Source organism: Dendrobates tinctorius, unplaced genomic scaffold (assembly GCF_039654945.1).
Source record: "Dendrobates tinctorius isolate UK_male_01 unplaced genomic scaffold, ASM3965494v1 ptg000038l, whole genome shotgun sequence".
Taxonomy (NCBI): Eukaryota; Metazoa; Chordata; class Amphibia; order Anura; family Dendrobatidae; genus Dendrobates; species Dendrobates tinctorius.
The window spans coordinates 18715177-18740693 of NW_027361706.1; the positions used below are offsets into that span (position 1 = coordinate 18715177).

Below are 25517 nucleotides of genomic sequence, written 5' to 3' on the forward strand. Positions count from 1 at the left end.
ATGTAGATCAGGAGACAAGACTCAATGCACGACTGACTCATTACATGTCTCACACTTAAAATAAGCTTTATAGGCAGACTTTCTGGAAGATCTATGTCCGGCCCATAGATCTTAACAGCTCATTTACATATTAAGAAAAAAACGTGAATTTCTCTGGAATAAGACATCAGATCGCAGATGTCAAGGTATTATTTTATTCATCATTTTATGACCTACGTGTCCATATAGACGGCTCAGGAGGGTTGATTCTACTGACAGATTCCCCTTTAATGAGTTGAATTTGGAGAAACGATTTGTTACTGTATGTTAGTTGTGTTGAGCTATTTATTTATTGTTCTTGTGTCATTGGTTTATTACAAACAGTGGAAGGTTGGTAAATGTTGCCAATAAACCTAACTGCAACGGGGGTTGAAAAATTTTGATTGCAACTGTCAGTATTCTATTCAACAGGTGCCCTCCCCGCAAGCTGCCTATAGGCAAAGGCCGACTGTGCCCATGGTAAAATTCATCCCTGGTTATGGCAATGCTATTTGTCTGTTTGTACTTTACCATGACTGATGTGTAATATCAAGATAATGTTTTAAGTAGAGGTAATATGAAATACAGATATGTTATGTAGTACTGGGTCATTGATGTGTATTAGTTTATTGCTTGACGATCTCATAAACAGCAATGTGTCTGTTGTCTTTCAGGTCATGGATTCTACAATGCCAGTGATCGGTGAACACCAAGTGGAGGATCGACAGCTAATAGCTGAATTAGTTGTAAACAAGATGAATAATGTTTTGTCGAAAACTCCGATTCCCTCCCCGCAAAGACCAATGGCAACCACACAGCCACAGGTAGCAATGTACAATATAATAGAACTATAAATATATCGCCCATGACTAATACTGTATGTTGATGACCTATTTGTAGGATGGGTAATCAATATCAAATGTCACGGATGTGTCAGAGGCTGCAGACCGTTGCACGGTGTTAAGGGTAGGGTTAGTTTTGTGAAAAACCCGGGAGTGGACCCTCTGGGTCGTGGCTCCAGAGCCCCCAAGGGCGAGCGGACCAGGTGAAGACAACCCCCTATACAGGGAGTGTTAGGAGCAGGCCCAAGGGAGATAGAACCACAACAGCCGGAGCCAAAGGGTGACTCAGGGCAAGGCAGAATGAGCACGAGAGAGCAGGACTGGAGGCAGGACTCTGGAACGGAAGGCACAGGGGGTCAACGGAGCCAGTGACCAGGGCTGGCGGGGGCTTGGAGCTAAAAGGGACAAAATTAAGGAGGCGTCTATAGGATGGTACCGGGATGTGGACCCACCACGGGGGATACCGGAGTGTGGATGAACACGGCTGAGACACAGGGCAGACAGGCACGACAGACACAGGACTGAGGCAGGGCTGACACAGGGCGAACAGGCAAGGCAGAGGCACGAAGCTGACAGGCACGGCTGAGGCACAGAGCTGACAGGCACGGCTGAGGCACAGGGCTGACAGGCACGGCTGAAGCAGGGGACCTGAGGTGTGAGTCGGTGCTAAGCGCAAGGACGCCAGCGCTGACCCGCTGTGATAATCAGGCGTCTTACTTTTGCCGATGCCATGCAGAAATACCTGGTGGGCGCCGCCATGTTGGGGGCAGAGCCACCGGGTCAGCGCTCCCAGGGACCCTTGCAAAAGGGAGAGAGGAGGCGCATGCATCGGGCACCGACACGCAGGGAGCCAAGGTGAGCAGCAGCCGCAGGAACGCGCTGAAGAGCGGCGATGCGCCGGGGAGCGGGCACGCGCCGGTGAGTACCGGCGGTGTCCGTGACAGTACCCCCTCCCTTACTCCCCCCTTTATAAGGCTGGAGAGGAATCTCTTCATGATACGAGCAGCATTGATGTTCTCCCGTGGCTCCCAAGATCTCTCCTCAGGACCGAATCCTTTCCAGTCAATTAGAAAGAAAGTCCTCCCTCTAACTATCCTCATAGCCAATATATCCCTTATTTCAAAGGTATCATCAAAACTGCTTGGTTGGGGAAAACGAGAAGGAGATGAATGGAAGCGATTAAACACTGCTGGTTTGAGGAGCGATACATGGAAGGTATTGAGGATCCGCAGCGAGGCAGGCAATTTTAACTTATAGACCACGTCATTGATACGCCTCAAGATCTCAAAGGGACCAATGTAACGTGGACCCAGCTTATGGGAGGGAATCTTAAGCCTGATATAACGCAAGGACAGCCAGACTTTGTCACCCGAAAGATAAGGAGGAGCGTCCAAGCGTTTCTTGTCTGCATACCTCTTCATCTTGTCCCTAGCTCTCTCAAGAGCTCCCTTAGTCTCCTCCCAAATTTTAGAAAATTCCAAGGACAGAGCGTCTGCAGCCGGTACACCCGAGGCGGGGGAAACTGGAAGGGGAATGCCAGGATGTTGCCCAAAGAATGCAAAAAACGGGGATTTGGAAGAGGATTCACTGGGAAGATTGTTATAGGCGAATTCTGCCCACGTGAGAAGAGAGACCCAATCGTTCTGGTGATTACTGGAAAAGTGGCGAAGGTAGGATGTCAGAGCCTGATTGACTCACTCCACTTGACCATTGGACTGCGGATGATAGGCCGAAGACAAGTCTAGGGTTACCTTCATTAATTTGCATAGAGCCCTCCAAAAATGGGAGGTGAATTGGACCCCATGATCTGAGACGATATGTTGAGGGAATCCGTGAAGTTGGAATACATGGTGCAGGAAAATCTTCGCCAACTCTGGAGCAGAAGGCAGTCCTGGCAAAGGAAGGAAGTGTGCCATTTTAGAAAACCGATCTACAGCTACCAGGATCACGGAACAGTTAGAGGAATGCGGCGAGTCGGTAATAAAATCCATGACAATGTGGCTCCAAGGGGCCAAAGGCACATGCAGCGGATTCAGGAGTCCAGAAGGCAGCTGCCGAGGAATCTTGTTCCTGGCACAAGATGAACAGGAGGCAGTGAATTCCAAGACGTCTTGGCGAAGCGATGGCCACCAATAATGGTGGGAAATAAGAGAGAGAGTCCTCTTGGTTCCAGCATGACCGGTAATTCGGGAGGAATGTCCCCAACGTAAGACTCTCACCCTGTCAGTCTGACACAAAGGTTTTACCCGGTGGTGGGATGGTTATATCCAAAACAGTCACGGTGATAATTCTTACCGGATCAATGATATGCGCTGGTCTCTCCTCCATGTCCACAGGCTGGAATGACCTAGACAGAGCGTCCGCTTTGACGTTCTTGTTTCCAGGTCGAAAGTGAAGCTCAAAGTCGAAACGCCCAAATAACAGGAACCATCTGGCCTGGCAAGGATTGAGCCTTTGGGCCGACTGAACGTAGGCCAAATTCTTGTGGTCGGTAAATATGACGAAAGGATGAACAGCCCCTTCAAGGAGATAACGCCATTCCTCCAAAGCCAATTTTATGGCTAATAGTTCTTTGTCCCCAATGGAGTACTTGCGTTCGGGGGAAGAGAAGGCTGTGGAGAAGAAGCCACAGGTGACCAACCGCCCGGTGGCGGATCTCTTTAGAAGCACAGCTTCAGCAGAAGAGGCGTCAACCTCGAGGATAAATGGCTTATTGGCGTCTGGTTGGTGAAGCACAGAGGCCGTGGCAAATTCTCGTTTCAGGGTCTGGAAGGTGTCTTAAGCCTCAAAGGGCCAAAGGTTAGGTTTGGCTCCCTTACGAACGAGGGCTGAGATTGGCTTAGTCAAGGCGGAGAAGTGGGGAATAAATTGCCGATAATAATTGGCAAACCCCAGAAAGCGCTGGATTGCCTTCACCCCAAGAGGACGTGGCCAGTTAAGGACGGCGGACACCTTCTCTGGATCCATCTTCAGGCCGGAATCCGAGGCGATTTACCCGAGAAAAGGCAACGAGGGCTGTTCGAAGATGCACTTTTCTAGCTTGGCAAAAAGATGATTCTCTCTCAGATGCTGCAGAACTTGGCAAACATCTCGTCTGTGGGCTGATAGATCCGGAGAAAAGATGAGAATGTCATCCAAGTACACCACGACACTGGAGTAAAGAAGGTCCCAAAAAACATTGTTTACCAATTCCTGAAAGACGGCAGGAGCATTGCAAAGGCTGAACGGCATAACCAAATACTCATAGTGACCATCACACGTGTTGAATGCGGTTTTCCACTCATCCCCAGCGCGAATTCGGACCAGATTATAGGCCCCACGAAGGTCAAGTTTGGTAAACACACGCGATCCTTTCAGGCGGTCGAAAAGCTCCGGAATGAGCGGCAATGGGTATTTGTTTTTCACCGTGATGTTGTTCAGGCCTCGGTAGTCAATTCAAGGACGAAGGGAGCCGTTCTTCTTTTTTTACAAAGAAGAAGCCTGCGCCAGCGGGTGAGGAAGACTTCCGAATGAATCCTTTAGCTAAATTCTCTTGAACATACTCAGACATGTCTTGGGTCTCTGCAGGCGAAAGAGGATAGATTCTCCCTCTAGGTGGGACGGCACCAGGGACGAGGTCAATGGGGCAATCGTAGGGTCGGTGCAGAGGAAGGTTCTCTGCTTCCCCCTTATCGAAGACATCCGTGAAGGATCCTTAAACGGAGGGTAACCCGGAGGGGATATTAAGGGAACGGGAACCACCGGAAGCAGGCACCGCCCCTGGCAGGAATACCCCCAGCACAGAATATTGCCATTATGCCAATCCAAGGTAGGTTTGTGAGTTCGCAACCAAGGAAGGCCAAGAAGAACAGGATGGGAGATGCCCGCTAACACATAAAATGAAATCTTTTCCTTGTGTAAAGCTCCCACTTGAAACTGTATCTGCTACGTAACTTGAGTAACAGTCTCCTGTAAGGGTTTACCATCAACGGATGCAAGGATCCGAGGATTTTCTAACGACCTCACAGGGACTGAAAATCTCTCAACCTCCTCGAGCCTAATAAAATTCCCTGCTGCACCCGAATGTACATAAACTTTGACAGAGAAACGTTTACCACCAACATGCAACAAAACAGACAAAGTGAGGGGTAGAGAGGTATCACATACACCTAGGGAGGCCTCTCTTACCTGGCCTAGGCGAAGGAGTTTTCCGGACGTTCAGGACAGGCTCGGAGCAAATGGGATGCACTCCCGCAATAGAAGCAAAGACCCTGGGTGCGTCTTTCCTTGCGACGTTGCTCGGAAAACTTAAGCTGGTCTACTTGCATCGGCTCGGGCGCAGAGACAGAGGTGGACGTCCCGGACCGAGGACTGGGTGGTCTACGAGTAGACAGAGAAGAGCGAGGAATTCTTCTCTCATGAGCACGCTCATGGAAGCGGAGATCAATTCAGGTGGCAAGTGAAATTAGGTCTTCCAAGGCAGTTGGGGTGTCGCGGCCTGCCAACTCGTCCTTTATTCGCCCAGAAAGACCTCGCCAGAAAGCTGCCGCCAGTGCCTCGTTGTTCCAGCCCAGATCAGATGATAGGGTGCGGAAATGGATGGCATACTGACCGACCGTTATGGACCCCTGGTGGAGGCTAAAAAGTGACTCTGTAGTAGAAGCGAGGCGACCCGGCTCATCAAATACTCGACGAAAGGTCTCCAGGAAGGTTGACAGCTGAGAGATCACGGGGTCGTCACGCTCCCACAGGGGATTAACCCATGCCAGAGTGTCTCCCTCCAGGTGGGAGACCATGAAGGCCACCTTGGCCCGATCCATGGGGTACTGCTGAGGCAGCAGTTCGAAATGGAGACGACACTGATTCAAGAACCCCTGGCACAGTTTGGGGTCACCATTGTACCGGGGTGGTTTCACTAATCGGGGAGGGTGATGAGGAGTTACGGTTTGGACAGAGGATGAAGCGGCCGACTGCAAAGAGAGCAGACGGTCGTCCACCGAGGCCATATAACTAAGAATATGGGCCAGGGTGTCTCGCTGCTGGGCCAATTCCTGCTGCAGGCCGGCCAGCTGAGAAGCGTTCCCAGGATCAGAGGTTTGTAGAGCGGAGAGTCGGGAGTCCATAGACTTCATGAATGACATCATACGCGTCTGATTCTCCCGCAGAAATATTAGCTCCTTCTGCGCGGCCGCGGCTCCAGCGGGATCCATGGCCTGATTATACTATTACGGGTAGGGTTAGTTTTGTGAAAAACCCGGGAGTGGACCCTCTGGGTCGTGGCTCCAGAGCCCCCAAGAGCGAGCGGACCAGGTGAAGACCACCCCCTATACAGGGAGTGTTAGGAGCAGGCCCAAGGGAGATAGAACCACAACAGCCGGAGCCAAAGGGCGACTCAGGGCAAGGCAGAGTGAGTACAAGAGAGCATGACTGGAGGCAGTACTCTGGAACGGAAGGCACAGGGGGTCAACGGAGCCAGTGACCAGGGCTGGCGGGGGGCTTGGAGCTAAAAGGGACAAAAATAAGGAGGCGTCTATAGGATGGTACCGGGATGTGGACCCGCCACGAGGGATACCAGAGTGTGGATGAATACGGCTGAGACACAGGGCAGAAAGCTATGACAGACACAGGACTGAGGCAGGGCTGACACAGGGCGAACAGGCAAGGCAGAGGCATAAAGCTGACAGGCACGGCTGAGGCACAGAGCTGACAGGCACGGCTGAGGCACAGGACTGACAGGCACGGCTGAGGCGGGGACCTGAGGTATGAGTCGGCGCTAAGCGCAAGGACACCAGCGCTAACCCGCTGTGATAATCAGGCGTCTTACCTTTGCCGACGCCGTGCAGAAATACCAGGTGGACGCCGCCATGTTGGGGCGGAGCCACCGGGTCAGCGCTCCCAGGGACCCTTGCGAAAGGGAGAGAGGAGGCGCGCATGCACCGGGCACCGACGCGCTGGGCGAGCAGCAGCCACAGGAACGCGCTGAAGAGCGGTGACGCGCCGGGGAGCAGGCACGCGCCGGTGAGTACCGGCGGTGTCCGTGACACACGGCATCTGTCTGCAGGAGGTCTCGGTTGTTTGCTTTGCAGACTAGTGGCCACCTTCCCCGGTACTAATGACCACACCTGGACCTGGGTGTTTATAACTCCCTACTTCCTGTTGGGAGTGGCGGGTGTTATTTCCTATTTGCATGTCTCTGTTGAGGCCTGGAGCTGTGGCAGTCTGTTAGCATCCTCTTGGAGTTTGGAGGGCGTCGGGATTTCTCTCTGAGTCTACTCAAGCTAAGTGTCCCCCTGATTTCCTTTATCCTTACTGTCTTTAGTGTTAGTGGGTTTGACTAGCATTCATTCTGTCCTTTCCAGTGCAGGGCTTATCGCCAGGGTCACCCAGGGATTAGGTATCCTGCCCAGCGATAGGTGCGGAATCTATATAGAGACGTTAGGACAGACAGGGTGATGTTAGATCAGTCTAGGGGTCTCCACTTACCCCTTCCCTAGTGTTTAGTTCTCCTTCCCTAATCCCTTTGTGTTGCATTTAGTCTGTCCTACGCTGTGCGGGACATCAAATTGGTGAGGGTCCGGCATCCACTGTTATGAATGAGTCACCGTAGGAGGCAAAAGCAGAAATACAAGCTAAGTCCAGAAAACCAGAGAAGTTGGCAACTATCAGATTGCAGACCCCTGAACCTATCAACATAACTAGCAGTAGCCGTGGGGGGTTCCTACGATGCCCTAGACCCCTCGATCACAGCCGGAGAATTACATAGGCCTAAAGAAAGAAAGGGGAAAACTAAACTGCCCCAGAGCAGACCCCAAAGCAATAGGCAGCCCCCAACATATAATGACGGTGAAGCAAGATGAAAATACTAACACAGACAGAAAGATAGACTGAGCAAAGACGGGGCCCAAAACTACCTAGATAGGAAAGGACAGGAAGGCTGCTGTCTGCAATCTGCCAAAACCCTATCAAAGACATAAGCCAACAAGCTGATATGAAAAAGGCCCTGAAGCAGCTAGGCTTCAAAAACTAAATCAGCACTCAGGTATTTTCAGAAGACAGAGCTAAATGAATTCAGCACACCCCAGCAGGGAATGGCAGAAATCCAGAAAAACAAAGCAAAACAAAGTCAAAGCACCAAAGCAAAAGGCCGAGCAGCAAACTTAGCTTTAGTGGAGCAGGAATTCAGACTGGTCTCCAAGGATCCCACAGAGAAATCACCCGCAGGGCAGAAGGGCGTCGGCAGCCTTATATCCAGTCAGTAACTCCACTCAGCCAGTCATCATCATCAGCCTCAGGTGTTTGATAATCAGGCTCACTACCTTTCTTTACCAGAAGAGGGAGTTCCTCTGGCCTCAGTAATGAAGGGGAAAATGAACTCACAACAGTACCTCCCCCTTGAGGAGGGGTCACCGAACCCTCAACTACGCTACCAGGGCGATCAGGGTGAGCCCGATGAAAGGCACGCACCAATCTTTTGGCATGAATATCAGGCAGAGACCCAGGAATTATCCTCCTGACCATAACCCTTCCACTTAACCAAATACTGGAGTCTCCGTCTAGCCAGATGGGAATCCAGTACTTTCTCTACCTCATATTCCATGTTACCTTCAGCCAATACAGGGTCTGGAGGTGCCACCCCCGAAACAACAGGTTCAACAAACCTCTTCAACAAAGATTTATGGAACACATTATGGATTTTAAATGTGACAGGAAGAGCCAAACGAAAAGAGACCGGATTAATAATCTCCAAAATCTTGTAAGGTCCAATAAATCTAGGCTTAAACTTAGGAGAAGCCACCTTCATAGTAATATTTTTTGATGATAACCACACCATATCACCAACCTTAAACTGGGGACCAATGGTCCTATGTCGGTTGGAAAACCGCTGGGCCTTTTCCTGGGAGAGAGATAACTTATCCACCACTTGGTCCCAGATCTGGTGCATTCTCTCCACCACAGTGTCAACACCTGGGCAGGCAGAGGGCTCCACCTGCCCTGAAGAAAATTGAGGATGAAACACAAAGTTACAAAAAAAAAAGGTGACATCAAAGTGGCAGAACTAGCTCTATTATTTAAAGCAAATTCGGCCAAGGGCAAAAATGAAACCCAATCATCCTGATCAGCAGAAATAAAACATCTCAAATATGACTCCAAGGTCTGGTTTGTTCTCTCTGTCTGCCCATTGGTCTGAGGGTGAAAAGCAGAGGAAAAGGACAACTGAATTCCCAGCCTGGAACAGAAAGTTCTCCAAAATCTAGACACAAACTGGACTCCTCTGTCAGATACAATATTCTCAGGAATCCCGTGCAAACGAACCACCTGTTGTAAAAACAGGGGCACCAACTCAGAGGAAGACGGCAACTTAGGGAGTGGTACAAGATGAACCATCTTAGAGAACCTATCACAAATCACCCAAATAACAGTCATCCTCTGAGAGACAGGCATATCAGAGATGAAATCCATTGAAATATGGGTCCATGGCCTCTTGGGGACAGGCAAAGGCATCAACAACCCACTAGAGCGAGAACACGATTTAGACCGGGAGCACGTCCCACAGGACTGCACAAAATTCCTGACATCACGAGACAAGGAGGGCCACCAAAAAAACCGACTCACCAGATCTCTAGTACCAAAAATACATGGATGACCAGCCAAAGCAGAGCAATGAACTTCAGACATCACTCTCTTCTTCCACTGGTCAGGAACATACAACTTTCCACTGGGACAACGCTCAGGTTTGTCCTCCTGGAACTCTTCCAGAGCACGTCTCAAATCGGGTGAGATGGCAGAAAGAACTACCCCTTCGCCTAAGATGGTAGCAGGCTTGGTCACCACAGGAGAATCAGCAAAGAAGCTCCTAGAGAGGGCGTCTGCCTTGACATTCTTTGTTCCAGGAAGAAAAGAAACCACAAAATCAAAACGTGTAAAAAAACAAGGCCCAGCTAGCCTGTCTAGGGTTCAAGCGCTTAGCCGACTCTAGGTAAATCAAATTCTTGTGGTCAGTGAGGACCACGACTTGATGCTTAGCTCCCTCCAACCAATGTCTCCACTCCTCAAATGCCCATTTCATGGCCAACAGTTCCCGATTCCCCACATCATAGTTACGTTCAGATGGAGAGAACTTTCGGGAAAAGAAAGCACAGGGATTCATTTTAGATGTTACAGGATCCTTTTGGGACAAAACAGCTCCTGCACCAATCTCAGAAGCATCCACCTCTACCTGGAATGGAAGTGAGACATCAGGTTGCCGCAAAACCGGGGTGGAGGTGAATCTTCGCTTCAGCTCCTGAAAGGAAAAAACAGCCTCCGGAGACCAATTTAACACATCAGCACCCTTTTTAGTCAAATCAGTCAATGGCTTGACAGTACTAGAAAATTTTGCTATAAATTTCCGATAAAAATTAGCAAAACCCAAAAACTTATGGAGGGCCTTCAAAGAAGTGGGCTGAACCCAATCGTGAATGGCCTGTACCTTGGCCGGGTCCATTTCAATAGTTGACGGGGACAAAATAAATCCCAAAAAAGAAATCCTCTGTACTCCAAAAAGGCATTTAGATCCTTTGACATACAGGGAATTCTCCCTCAAGATCCGGAACACAGTCCGAATATGTTCCACATGAGAATCCCAATCCTTGGAGAAGATCAAAATATCATCCAGATAGATAATCAAAAATTTATCGACAAAATCTCAGAAAATATCGTTCATGAAGCACTGGAAGACAGAAGGGGCATTAGAGAGCCCAAAAGGCATCACCAGGTACTCAAAATGTCCCTCCGGAGTATTAAACGCCATCTTCCATTCATCTCCATGCTTAATGCGAATAAGATTATACGCCCCCTGAGGTCAAGCTTGGTAAACCAGCAAGCACCTTTAACTCTGGAGAATAGATCAGAAATCAGGGGTAACGGATACTGATATTTAACAGTAATTTTGTTGAGGGCACGATAATCAATACAAGGTCTTAATGATCCATCCATTTTGGCTACAAAAAAAAAAATGGCACCTAAGGGTGACGAGGATGGTCTAATATGACCCTTCTCCAACGCATCCTTAATATAGGATCGCATAGCCTCGTGCTCGGGTACAGATAAATTGAAGAGCCGACCCTTGGGAAATTTTCACCCCGGGCTCAGTTCAATTGCACAGTCATAACTCCTATGAGGAGGCAGAGACGCAGACTCATTCTCACTAAATACATCATAAAAGTCTGCCAAATAATCAGGAACATCTTGCGACTGAGGAGAGGTGGAAAACACCGGAGCCTCACTAAAGGCACACCGACAACCCCAACTCACCACAGACACAGATTTCCAATCCAAAACTGGATTATGAATCTGTAACCAGGGAAACCCCAGAACAATAGTATCATGCAGATTATGCAACACCAAAAATCTGCAATTTTCTTGATGGTCTGGGGCGACCCGCATTACCACCTGGGTCCAAAACTGGGGTTTATTTTTAGCCAAAGGAGTAGCATCAATCCCCCTCAAAGGGATAGGCGTCTGCAGAGGTGTCATCGGAAATCCACAACGTTTAGCAAAATCCAAGTCCATTAGGTTTAGGGCTGCTCCCGAATCCACAAAAGCCTTGGCGGAAAATGTGGACAGGGAGCAGATCAGAGTAATAGCCAGAAGAAACTTAGGTTGAACACCCCCAACAGAAAACGTGTGTGCAAAGCGTTTCTCTCGTTTAGGACAGACAGAAATAATATGCGAGGCATCTCCACAGAAAAAACACAACTTATTACGCCTTCTGAACTCCTGACGCTGCTCTCTGGAAAAAACTCTATCACATTGCATAGGTTCAGACATTTGTTCAACAGGTGGCAACACCTCTCGTGCAGCTTTGCGTTCGCGCAAACGCCGATCAATCTGAATGGCTAATGACATAGAATCGTCAAGACCAGAGGGAACAGGAAATCCCACCATAGTATCTTTTACGACCTCTGACAACCCCTTCCGAAAGAGAGCAGCCAAGGCATTATCATTCCAGGTAGTAAGTACTGCCCACTTTCGGAATTTTTGACAGTACAATTCTGCAGAATCACGACCCTGGCTCAATGCCAGCAGGGTCTTTTCAGCCTGATCAATGGCATTAGGTTCGTCATACAACAACCACAAAGCTTGAAAGAATGCGTTCACATTAGTCAGAATAGGATCATCTGGTTTCAAAGAAAACGCCCAATCCTGGGGATCGCCACGCAGCAAAGAGATGACAATTTTAACCTGCTGCGCGGAGCTCCCTGACGAGTTAGGCTTCAAGGCAAAAAATAATTTACAATTATTTTTGAAATTCAAAAATTTAGACCGATCCCCAAAAAATACATCAGGTGTAGGAATCTTTGGTTCAGCAGCATGTGAATGAGCAAGGTAGGCGGAAATTCCCCGCACTTCCACAGCGAGCTGCTCCACACGATCAGACAATTGCTTTATCTCCATTGAGAGAAAAAAAAAAATTCCCCCTACGGCCTCAGAGATATAGAGGAAAAAATATACACACTTTTTTTTTTTTTTTTTTTACAATTCTTTCCTGCTATTGAGTACCCTAGGATCTGCGGTATGGCGGGTGATTCTGTTATGAATGAGTCACCGTAGGAGGCAAAAGCAGAAATACAAGCTAAGTCCAGAAAACCAGAGAAGTCGGCAACTATCAGATTGCAGACCCCTGAACCTATCAACACAACTAGCAGTAGCCGTGGGGGGTTCCTACGATGCCCTAGACCCCTCGATCACAGCCGGAGAATTACATAGGCCTAAAGAAAGAAAGGGGAAAACTAAACTGCCCCAGAGCAGACCCCAAAGCAATAGGCAGCCCCCAACATATAATGACGGTGAAGCAAGATGAAAATACTAACACAGACAGAAAGATAGACTGAGCAAAGACGGGGCCCAAAACTACCTAGATAGGAAAGGACAGGAAGGCTGCTGTCTGCAATCTGCCAAAACCCTATCAAAGACATAAGCCAACAAGCTGATATGAAAAAGGCCCTGAAGCAGCTAGGCTTCAAAAACTAAATCAGCACTCAGGTATTTTCAGAAGACAGAGCTAAATGAATTCAGCACACCCCAGCAGGGAATGGCAGAAATCCAGAAAAACAAAGCAAAACAAAGTCAAAGCACCAAAGCAAAAGGCCGAGCAGCAAACTTAGCTTTAGAGGAGCAGGAATTCAGACTGGTCTCCAAGGATCCCACAGAGAAATCACCCACAGGACAGAAGGGCGTCGGCAGCCTTATATCCAGTCAGTAACTCCACTCAGCCAGTCATCATCATCAGCCTCAGGTGTTTGATAATCAGGCTCACTACCTTTCTTTACCAGAAGAGGGAGTTCCTCGGGCCTCAGTAATGAAGGGGAAAATGAACTCACAACAATCCACACTGATTAGCTAAGGAATTGCACCTTATTTTCCATTCCCTTGTATGGCATATATGTATAATGAAGCTCTGCTCATGGTAGCCTAGCATTTAGTAATAGGGCTTCCAGAGAAAGTCTCTGCACAAGACACTCCACTTAGCAGGTCCAGAGGAACCCTGACCTCCAGCCATTAATACAGGGATCTGGACTTATTTAGAGTAACATCCATGGAATGGTTGCTAGCCGGATGAGCAAGCTGGCAGAGACGTTTGTCAAGCTGGGTGTGTGTACTGTGCACAAAAGCCTGTGTGTGTACTCTGTGCGAGTCTCAGAGGGAGTACCGTGCCAAAAAATCTCTGTGTGCTCTGTACCTGTGTTTGTGGTAATACTGTTCTAAGAAGCCTCTGTGTGTACCCTCTACCTGTGTCTGTGTACTCTGCACCCATAGTGAGGTAAATTCACTGCACACTCTTGTGTGGAATGTAAATCCTAAAAACATAAGCTCAGATTAGGCATACCGGGCAAGTTGTGAATGCGACCAAACATTCAACCTGGTTCAGAGTCTTGTTCACAGAGTCGCTCTTGGTGTGCTGAGCTTGTCCAAAGGTGTTGGTGTTGTTATTCCCTGGAGTGTAGAGCAGAGAGGTTTTTCCTGAATTATGGTGTCTTGCTGTGTGCATCTGCGCCTCTGGTCTGATTTTTTTTTTTTTTTTTAGGGACCACATCACATTTGAAGTGACTTTTGGGGGGCCTATATGTCAGAAAATACCCAACAGTGACACCATTCTTAAAACTACACCCTTCAAAGTCCTCAAAACCACATTTGAGAAGTTTATTAACCCTTTAAATGCTTCACAGTAACTAAAGCAATGTGTAAGGGAAAAATTAGCATTTTACTTTTTTAACAAAAATTTTACTTTAGACCCATTTGTTTTTATTTTCACAAAGATAACAGGAGAAAATGGACTCCAACATTTGTTATTCAATTTCTCATGAGTAAGCTGATACCCCATATGTTGGGGAAAGTTATTGTTTGGGTGCACAGTAGGAAGGGAAGCAGCACCGTTTGACTTTTTTGAGCGAAAAAATGGTTGGAATTAAGACCAGACGCCATGTCGCTTTGGGAGAGCACCTGATGTGTCTAAACAGTGGAAACCCCCCACAAGTTAACCCATTTTGGAATCGAGACCTCTCAAGGAACTTATTTAAATGTGTGGTGAGAACTTTGAACCCCCATGTGGTTCACATAAGTTTATAACAGAGAACCGTGAAAATAAAAAAAAAAATAATTTTTCCCACAAAAATGTATTTTAGCCCCAATTTTTCTTATTTTCACAAGGGTAACAGAAGAAAATGGACCACAAAAATTGTTGTGCAATTTCTCCTGAGTACGCCAATATCCCATATGTAGGGGAAAACTATTGTTTGTGCGCACGCCAGGGCTTGGAAGAGAAGGAGCGCCATTTGACTTTTGAAGCGTAAAATTGTCTGGAATGATTAGCTGAAGCCATGTCGTATTTGGAGAGCCCCTGATATGCCTAAACAGTGCAAACCCCACAAAAGTGATCCTATTTTGCCACCTCTCAAGGAATTTATTTAGATGTGTGGTGAGCACCTTTAAGCCCCAGGTGTGTCACAAAAGTTTATAAATGAGTCGTGAAAATAAAAAATAAATTTTTTCCCGCAAAAATGTTCTGGTAGCACCAACTTTTTCATTTTTACAAGGCTAGCAGGAGAAAATGAACCCCAAAATTTGTTGTCCAGTTTCTCATGAGTACACAGATACCGCATATGTGGGGGGAAATTACTGTTTGGGTACATGGCAGGGTTCAGAAAGGAAGGAGTGACATTTTGGAATGCAGACTTTGAGGAAATGGTCTGCGGGCATCATGTCGTTTTTTGAAAGCCCCTGATGTGCCTAAACAGTGAAAACCTCCCACAAGTGACCCCATTTTGGAAACTACACCCCTCAATATTTAATCCAGGGGTTTAGTGAGCATTTTGAACCCACAGATACTACACAGAATTTGATAACATTAGGTCGTTATAAGGAAAATTTGCAATTTTTTCGCGAAAATGTTGTTTTAGCCCCAAATTTGTCATTTTCACAATGCATATTATGTGAAAACGGATCCCATAATTCATTGCGCAATACCTCCCAAACGTGATGATACCCCATATGTTGTCAAAAGCTTCTGTTTGGACTCATGGCAGGGCTAGGAAAGGAAAGGGTGCTATTTGTCTGGAATAAATTGTGAATGTCATGCCTCATTTAGAGAGACCCTGACATGCGAAAACAGCAGAAACCTCCTACAAGTGACCCTATTTTGGAAACTAGACCCCTCAAAGAATTCATCTAGGGATGTACTGAGGATTTTTAACCCCTCTCTGCCATCTGACGTACTATCCTGTCCATGGGAACCGGGCCCCTATGCCCTTGGACGGGATAGTACGTCATAGCGAGCCGGGTGTCAGCTGATTATCACAGCTGACACCCGGCACTATGTGTCAGGGGCAGTCATGGACCGCCCCCGACACGTTAACCCCTGGCACACTGCGATCAAACACGATCGCAGTGTACCGGGGGTTTAGGTAAGCATCGGCAGGGAGGGGGCTCCCTCAGTGCTTCCCTGAGACCCCCGCAGCAGCGCGATGTGCAGCGCTGCTGCGGGGGCCTCCTTCCCTGCATGTCCCCGGATCCTATATGGCGGCGGGGACCTTCGGGGGCCTGCAGGGAGCTGGCTTCCTCACTGCCTGCAAAGCGCAGGCATGAGGAAGCCTTCTGCACTGCCTGTGACAGATCGCTGATCTGTCACAGCGATCTGTGATGTGATAGATCAGCGATCTGTCACATGACAGTTATGTCCCCCCTGGGACAATGTAATAAAACAAAAAAAGTGTAAAATTAATTTATAAAAAATCGCTAAATAAATTAAAAAAAAAAAAAATTTCCCTAATAAATTCATTTTTTGGAAATAAAAAAAAAACAATAAAAGTACGCATATTTAGTATCGCTGCGTCCATAACGACCCACCCTATAAAACTGTCCCATTAGGTAACCCCTTTAGCGAACCCCTTAATAAATAAAAATAAAAAACAAAGCAAAAAATAATTCTTTATTATCATATCGCCAAACAAAAAGTGCAATAACGCGTGATCAAAAAGATGGATATAAATATTCATGGTACCGCTGAAAACATCATCTTGTCCCGCAAAAAACGAGCCGCCACACAGCGTCATCAGCGAAAAAATAAAGTTATAGCTCGCAGAATAAAGCGATGCAAAAATAAATATTTTTTATATAAAATTGGTTTTATTGTATAACAGCGCCAAAACATAAAAAAAAGATATAAATGAGGTATCGCTATAACCGTACCGACCTGAAGAATAAAACCACTTTCTTAATTTTACCGCACGCGGAACGGTGTAAACGCACCCCCTCAAAAAAATTCTTGAAATGCTGGTTTTTGTTCATTCTGCGTCCCAAAAATCGGAATAAAAAGCGATCAAAAAATGTCACATGCCCAAAAATGATAACAATAAAAACATCAACTCGTCCCACAAAAAATAAGACCTCACATGACTCGGTGGGTCAAAATACGGAAAAGTTTTGAAAATGTGGTGATGCAAAAACTATTTTTACAATAAAAAGCGTCATTTAGCGTGTGACAGCTGCCAAATATAAAAAGCCACCATAAATAGTAAATCAACCCCCCGTTATCACCCCCTTAGTTAGGGAAAAATAATAAAATTAAAAAAAAGTATTTATTTCCATTTTCCCATTAAGGTCAGGGCTAGGGTTAGGGCTGAGATTAGGGTTAGGGGTGTGTTGGGGTTAGGGTTGGAGTTAGAATTGGGGGGGTTTCCACTGTTTAGGCACATCAGGTGCTCTCCAAACGGAACATGGCGTCTGATCTCAATTCCAGCCAATTCTGCATTGAAAAAGTCAAATGGTGCTCCTTCCCTTCCAAGCTCTGCCATGCGCCCAAACAGTGTTTTACCAACACATATGGGGTATCAGCCTACTCAGGACAAATTGCAAAACAACTTTTGGGGTCCAATTTCTCCTGTTACCCTTAGGAAAATAAAAAATTGGGGGCAAAAATATCATTTTGGTGGAAAAAATATGATTTTTTTATTTTCATGCCTGGGCGTTATAAACTTCTGTGAAGCACTTGGGGGTTCAAAGTGCTCACTACACATCTAGATAAGTTCCTTAGGGGGTCTAGTTTCCAAAATGGGGTCACTTGTTGGGAGTTTCAGCAGTTTAGGCACATCAGGGGCTCTCCAAAGGCAACATGACAACCAAAGACCATTCCATCAAAGTCTGCATTCCAAAACGTCACTACTTCCCTTCCGAGCCCCGACGTGTGCCCATACAGTAGTTTTCTCCCACATGTGGGGTATCAGCATACTCAGGACAAATTGGACAACAACTTTTGGGGTCCAATTTCTCCTCTTACCCTTGGGAAAATAAAAAAAATTGGGGACTAAAAGATCATTTTTGTGGAAAAAATGTTTTTTTTATTTTCACGCCCGGGCATTATAAACTTCTGTGAAGCCCTTGGGGGGTTCAAAGTGCTCACCAAACATCTAGATAAGTTCCTTGGGGGGTCTAGTTTCCAAAATAGTGTCATTTGTGGGGGGTTTCCACTGTTTAGGCACATCAGGGGCATTCCAAACGCGGCATAGCGTCCAATCCCAAATCCAGCCATAAAAGTCAAATGGCGCTGCTTCCCTTCCGAGCTCAGCCTTTGCGCCCAAATAGTCGTTTACACCCACATATGGGGTATCAGCGTACTCAGGACAAATTGCACAATAACTTTTAGGGTCCTGTTACCTTAGGAAAATAAAAATTGGGGGTGAAAAGATCATTTTTGTAAAAAAAATATGATTTTTTAATTGTACAGCTGTACGTTATAAACTTCTGTGAAGCCCTTGGGGGTTCAAAGTTCTCACCAAACATCTAGATAGGTTCCTTGGGGGGTCTAGTTTCCAAAATGGGGTCACTTGTGGGGGGTTTCCACTGTTTAGGTACATCAGGGGCTCTCCAAACGTGACATGGCGTCCAATCTGAATTCCAGCCAATTTTCCATTGAAAAAGTCAAACGGCGCTCCTTCCCTTCTCAGCTCTGCCATGCGCCAAAACAGTGGTTCCCCCCCACATATCAGGTATCAGCGTGCTCAGGAGAAATTGGACTGCAAACGTTATTGTGCAATTTGCAGTCCAATTTCTCCTGTTACCCTTGGTAAAATAAAAAAAATTGGACCTGAAGTAATTTTTTTGTGAAAAAAAGTTAAATGTTCATTTTTTTTTTTTAAACATTCAAAAAATTCCTGTGAAGCACCTGAAGGGTTAATAAACTTCTTTAATGTGGTTTTGAGCACCTTTAGGGGTGCAGTTTTTAAAATGGTGTCACTTTGGGGTATTTTCTATCATATAGACCCCTCAAAGTGGCTTCAAATGTGATGTGGTCCGTAAAAATAAAATGGTGTTGTAAAAATGAGAAATCGCTGGTCAAATTTTAACCCTTATAACTTCCTAACAAAAAAAAATGTTGGTTCTAAAATTGTGCTGATGTAAAGTAAACATGTGGGAAATGTTATTTATTAAGTTTTTTGTGTGCCGTATCTCTGTGATTTAAGGCCATGAAAATTCAGTTGGAAAATTGTGAAATTTTCAAAATTTTCGCCAAATTTCCGTTCTTTTCACAAATAAACGTAAGTTATTTGAATGAAATTTTACCACTAACATTAAGTACAATATGTCACGAGAAAATAATGTCAGAATCAGTGGGATCCATGGAAGCGTTTTAGATTTATTACCTCATAAAGGGACAGTGGTCAGAATTGTAAAAATTGGCCCGGTCATGAACGTGCAAATCACCATTGGGGATAAAGGGGTTAAAGTACCAATGATTCATGAATCTTTATAACATTTGGATGTGAGAAAAAAAAATATTTTTTTTCCACTAAAATATTGTTTTAGCATCTAGGGGTGTAGTGAATATTTTGACCCCACAGAATTTTATAACATTGAGACATGGAAATATGACATTTTAGTGGTAAAAATGTAATTATTGTATTTGCTGCAAATTATTTAGGTACACAAGGGTTAATAGGTGAGACTGGATCCCATAATTTATTGTACAATTTCTCCCGAACGCTGTGCAGCCCCATGATGCCAGAAATTACTGTTAGGCTACATGTCACGGCTCAGAAGGAAGGAGCGCTATTTGGCTTTTGGTGCATGTATTTTGCTACAATAGTTTACGGGTGACATTTGTGGAGCCACAAAGGTGCCAAAAGAGCAGAAAAAAACAAATGTGACCGCATTGTAGAAATTGCATCCTCTCAATGAATTCATCTATAGCTGCAGTGAATATTTTGTAACATCCACTCCAGGCTTTTTTCTGGTGAATTGCAAATATACCAGTTTAGTGCCCATACGTTGTGCCCCCATACAGCGTAGAGCCCCCATATTATTATTATTATTTTATATAGCACCATTAATTCCATGGTGCTGTACATGAGACGGGTTTACATCAAAATGCAAATATCACTTACAGTAAACAAACTAACAATGACAGACTGGTACAGAGGGGAGAGGACCCTGGCCTTGTGGGCTTACATTCTACAGGATTATGGGTAAGGAGACAGTAGGTCAGGGGTTGCAGTAGCTCTGATGGTGTTGACCGTGTGGTCATTACAGGCTGTAAGCTTTTTTGAAGAGATGGTTTTTCAAGTTCCGTTTAAAGGATCCAAATGTGGTGGATAATCGGACTTGTTGGGGCACAGAATTCCAGAGGATGGGAGCTATTCGGGAGAAGTCTTGGAGGCTATTGGGTGAGGAGCGATTAAGTGTGGAGGAGAGAAGGAGGTCTTGGGAGGACCGGAGATTACATGAGGAAAGATATTGAGAGATTAGTTCGGAAATATACGGAGGAGAAAGGTTATTGATGGCTTTGTAGGTCAGTGTTAGTAGTTTAAACTGGATACGCTGGGAAATTGGGTGCCAGTGGAGGGATTTGCAAAGAGGGAAAGCAGTAGTGTAGTGAGGAGAGAGATTAATTAGGCAGCAGAGTTAAGGATGGACTGGAAAGGGGTGAGAGCCACAGAGGAGGATGTTGCAGTATTCGAGGCGAGAGATGAGTAGGGCATGCACAAGCATTTTGGTAGAGTGAGGGTTGAGGAAATGATGGATTCTGGAAATATTTTTGAGTTGAAGGCGATAGGAGGTGGCGAGAGCTTAGATGTGTGGGTTGAAGGACAGGGCAGAGTCAAGGGTTACTGTGAGGCAGCGGACTACCGGGACAGGAGAAAGTGTGAATTAATTTATTGTGATAGATAGATCATGTAGGGAAGGTATGCAAGATGGAGGAAAGATAATTAGTTCAGATATGTCCGCATTGAGTTTGAGGAAGTGAGAGGAGGAGAAGGAGGATATGGCTGATAGACACTCTGGGATTCTGGAGAGCAGAGAGGTGACATCTGGGCCAGAGAGGTAGATCTGAGTGTCATCAGCATATAGATGGTACTGGAAGCCGTAGGAGTTTGAGTGGTCCCAGGCCAAGGGTATAGATTGAGAAGAGAAGGGGTCCTTGGACAGAGCTTTGAGGGACAACAACAGAGAGGGGGCGAGATGAAGAGGTATTATGGGGGTCGGAAATGCTAAATGTGCGGTTGGTAAAGTATGGACTTGTATATATCCCATATATTGTAGCATCCCCATACATTATGCCCAGCTTGTGCTTCTTGTGACAGGCACCCCATAAATTGTTAAGTGCTCTCTGCCCACTACAATTATGCTAAATATGTGGCCCCTTACTGTGGTTTAGGCACAGTGGGGCTCAGAAGGTGGGCACCTTTGGATTTAGGAGCGCAGAATTCACTGGATGTTATTTGCGAGGCGGGAGCCGTTGCTTTTCCAGAGTCTTTGTTCTACAAGTAACGTGGGAACCCCGTATAGTTCCAGTGACACATGGCGGACCTTAGAGGCGATTGGTTTTGTGCTCGATAAGTTAGGGCGTTTAATGGTAACATTTTGGGGTACATAACATTTTTTTGATCGCTTCCAGAATAAGGCTAGATCACATTCTGTGCGCTGAGGGTTTCCATGTAAATCCCACAAAAATGCGATTCAAACGAAATCCCAGACGGAACCACTCACCATGATGCAGATGAAGACATTTCGTACTCTATTTGACGTCCGATGGTATTCATCTTTTTAGGCGTTCACTTGTGCGCTAAAATGACTCCTAAAATGGTGGGACACCGCCAGAACACAGATCAGTCCAAAGTGACTCCATCTGAGTGGTTCCGTCAGGGGTTTCGTCTGAATTGCGGTTTTCGGGAATTTGCACAGGCACCCCGAAGTAAGCGCTCAGCGGAGAGCGCAGGATAAATGTGAGCCGAGCCTTGTTCTTATTTTTAGGAGGTAGAATGAACAAATGGACAGCAGTACAAGAATAGTTCTCATTTTTATTTTTGCGCTGTTCACTGTGCAGTGTAAGTGATAAGGTATATTTATTCTTCGGATCAGATCAATTCCAGCGATACCAAATTTATATATTTTTTTTTAAGCTTTGTTGCTATCACACAGTAAAAATGCTTGTTAATAAAAGTTGTTTTTTTTTCCATATTCTGATAGCTGTAACTTTTTTATTTTTTGACAAACAAAGCTGTATGAGGGCTTATTTTTTAGGGACGAGTTGCAGATTTTTTTGTTACCATTTTGGGGTACATAATTTTTGATCTTTTTTGTTCAGATTTTTCAAACACAGAATGAACAAAAACCAGCAATTCAGTTATTTTTTTTAATTTTTTTTGCGCTGTTCGCCAAGTGGTAAAAGTGATAAGGCCAAAGTTGTTTGTTAGGTCGGTACGATCACAGGGTTACCAGATTTATATATATACTGTACTAGCTGAAGAGCACGGCGCTGCCCAGGCATAGTAACTAACTGTGGTTAGTTATAGCAAATTATAATTATCCTCCATCCCATAGTCCCGTGCCCATATACCCATCATACATATCCACTGCCCATATATCCATCATACGTATCCTCCATCCCATAGTCCCGTGCCCATATACCCATCATACGTATTCTCCATCCCATAGTCCCATGCCCATATACCCATCATACATATTCTCCATCCCATAGTCCCGTGCCCATATACCCATCATACATATTCGCCATCCCATAGTCCCGTGCCCATATACCCATCATACGTATTCTCCATCCCATAGTCCCATGCCCATATACCCATCATACATATTCTCCATCCCATAGTCCCTTGCCCATATACCCATCATACATATTCGCCATCCCATAGTCGAGTGCCCATATGCCCATCACCCATCCTTCATCTCATAGTCCCATGCCCATATACCCATCATACATATCCTCCATCCCATAGTCCCGTGCCCATATACCCATCATACATATCCTCCATCCCATAGTCCAGTGCCCATATACCCATCACACATCCTCCATCCCATAGTCCCATGCCCATATACCCATCATACATATTCGCCATCCCATAGTCGAGTGCCCATATGCCCATCACACATCCTTCATCTCATAGTCCCATGCCCATATACCCATCATACATATCCTCCATCCCATAGTCCAGTGCCCATATACCCATCATACATATCCTCCATCCCATAGTCCAGTGCCCATATACCCATCATACATATCCTCCATCCCATAGTCCAGTGCCCATATACCCATCATACATATCCGCCATCCCATAGTCCCGTGCCCATATACCCATCATACATATCCTCCATCCCATAGTCCCGTGCCCATATACCCATCATACATATCCGCCATCCCATAGTCCCTTGCCCATATACCCATCATACATATCCTCCATCCCATAGTCCCGTGCCCATATACCCATCATACATATCCGCCATCCCATAGTCCCGTGCCCATATACCCATCATACATATCCGCCATCCCATAGTCCCGTGCCCATATACCCATCATACATATCCTCCATCCCATAGTCAACCATTATGACATCATAATGAGGTGCAGGGCTTGATACACACACACTTTATCCCCAGTATGTAGATAGGGACAAAATTGTTTGGTGAATTGGAACGCGGGGTTAAAATTTCGCCTCACAACATAGCCTAGGACACTCTCGGGGTCCAGACGTGTGACTGTGCCGAATTTTGTGGCTGTAGCTGCGACGATGCGGATGCCAATCCCGGACATACATACATACATACACACTTGAGCTTTATATAATAGATTTTTTTGCTTTGCTAGTTTTACACACTAAAAACAGTATTTTACAAAATGTAACTTGTTTTTGCATTGTCATATTCTGAGAGCTGTAACTTTTTAATTTTTTTTTGCTGAATGAGCCATATTAGGGCTTTTTTTTGCAGTATGGTTTGGTATTTTCATTTAGGCTGGTTTCACACTTGCGTTTTTTTGCGCTGTGTTTTTGCGCATAAATGCGCATGCGGTTTTTTCCCCTATACTTAACATGAGTGCGCAGGGTCATGCGTTTGAACGCGTTTGTATGCTCATGCGTTTTTTTGTAGTGTGCGCTTGGGCGCACAAAATGCATTCTGTTGCATTTTTTGTGCGTCCGACCTGTCTCAAAAAAACGCATGCGCACGAAATTCACCCAAAACCCATTAAAGTCTATGGGAGCGCTGATGTGCGCCTAGTCAAGCGCACATCAGCGCAAAAAAGGCATGCATTTTTTTGTAAAAACCATGCGCAAAAACCAAGAAAACGCTTGATGCGTTTTTTATGCGCGTTTGCACTGCGCACGCAGCACAGCGCAAAAAATCGCAAGTTTGAAAGTAGCCTTACACCATTTTTTTTGCATATGATTTTTTGATCGTTTTTATTCACTTTTTGTGAGTCAGTATGACGAAAAATCAAGATTTTTGTTGTGTTTTTTATTTTTTAATTTTTTTACAGCGTTCACCAAACGGAATAGTTTTATAGGGCAGGTTGTTTTGGATGTGGCGATACCAATTATGTGTATGTTTTTACTTTTGTTTTATCACAAACACTGCCTTTTGAGTGGCGAAATGGCTTTTTGGGATTTTTGTGTGCATTATATTTTTTTTACTCTTTCACTTTTTTACACTTTTTTTTTTTACTGTGGAACGTGTATAATTTTGGGGGGATTGCTGGCCTCATACACTGCAGTACTCATGTGCTGCATTCCATGAGAGCAGTCAGTGAGTCACAGACTCAACCCGTGAGACCCAGCTTATATTTGGATCGCACAGGCCACCGTATCACATGACCTCAGGGTACCATGGTAATCATCCGGACTTGCGATTCTCATCGCAGGCACCGATGGCTGCTAAGGGGTCTTCTGACCCCCTTGCAACAACTTAAATACCGTGTTGTGATTGACAGTGGTATTTAAGGGGTTAGTCGGCCCCAAACGGTTGCAAAACTGGCTGGGTCCAATACTGCAGGGTGTGAACTGTCATGTACAGCTGACACCCGTGGGAATTGCCGTCGCATGGCGGTCCTGTTTCCTTATTATCTGCGTTTTAAAACCGTGATAAGGGAATAAGGCCCTTTAACGACTGCCGTTTTAATGCGTATCAGCGGACTTTAAGGCGTTAAAGCCAAATATCAGGAAGTATCAACAACAAGTAGCTTTATTTAAAACATGACAACAAAAGAAAAAAAAACACAGAGTCAAAAACAAGATAAAAATGCAATGGAAAAAAAGCAGCTAGCCTAATTTACTTAAGTAAAAAACCAGAGTGTTGGCAGGAAAAATGCTAGGTAAGGCGCACACGTTTTACATGCATTTTTTACTTGCATTTTTTCACATTCATTAAAATGGGTGAAAAATGCTGCAAACATCCTGAAAGAATTGACACGCTGCAGATTTGAAAAAACGATTGGACAGTCCAAATCTGCATCGAAAAAATAACCAGCGTGTCCATGAGATTTCAGAAACCTCATACACGTTCCTAGTTCTGTGTAATGCTATTACAAAAAAGCAAAACTGCAGCGCGTGAACGGGCCCCACTAGGTGCAAAAATAGTGCAAACAATCGACTTGGGATAAAGGCTTGTTAAACAATCGATACTGAATTTTAGGATTAGCACGTCCAATAGTTGGCGCTAGAGCTCCAGTCCTCTTTCTCTCTGAAGAGACAATTTCCATATTTAATTTCCCAATGGAGCATTGCATGGCCTATAAGTCTCCTCACTGTGACTTGCCAGGCATGCACGTTGCAGCACTAGGTCTGCCAAATAAATTAGCAGATAAGGTCATCTCACCCCTTATACCCAATCAATCATTTGCAAATGCTTGCTCCAGCT

The 25517-nt window shown here is 45.5% G+C and overlaps 1 protein-coding gene across 2 annotated transcripts in view; it reads left to right on the forward strand.

Annotated features, from left to right (window-relative positions):
* Nucleotides 1-25517, forward strand: part of SYN2 (synapsin II) — a 434838-nt gene that overhangs the window by 339481 nt on the left and 69840 nt on the right. For both annotated transcript variants that reach the window (XM_073574250.1, XM_073574251.1), the window contains exon 10: nucleotides 693-842. In XM_073574250.1, coding sequence (XP_073430351.1) covers nucleotides 693-842 — 150 coding nt within the window. The remainder of the gene's footprint in view (nucleotides 1-692; nucleotides 843-25517) is intronic.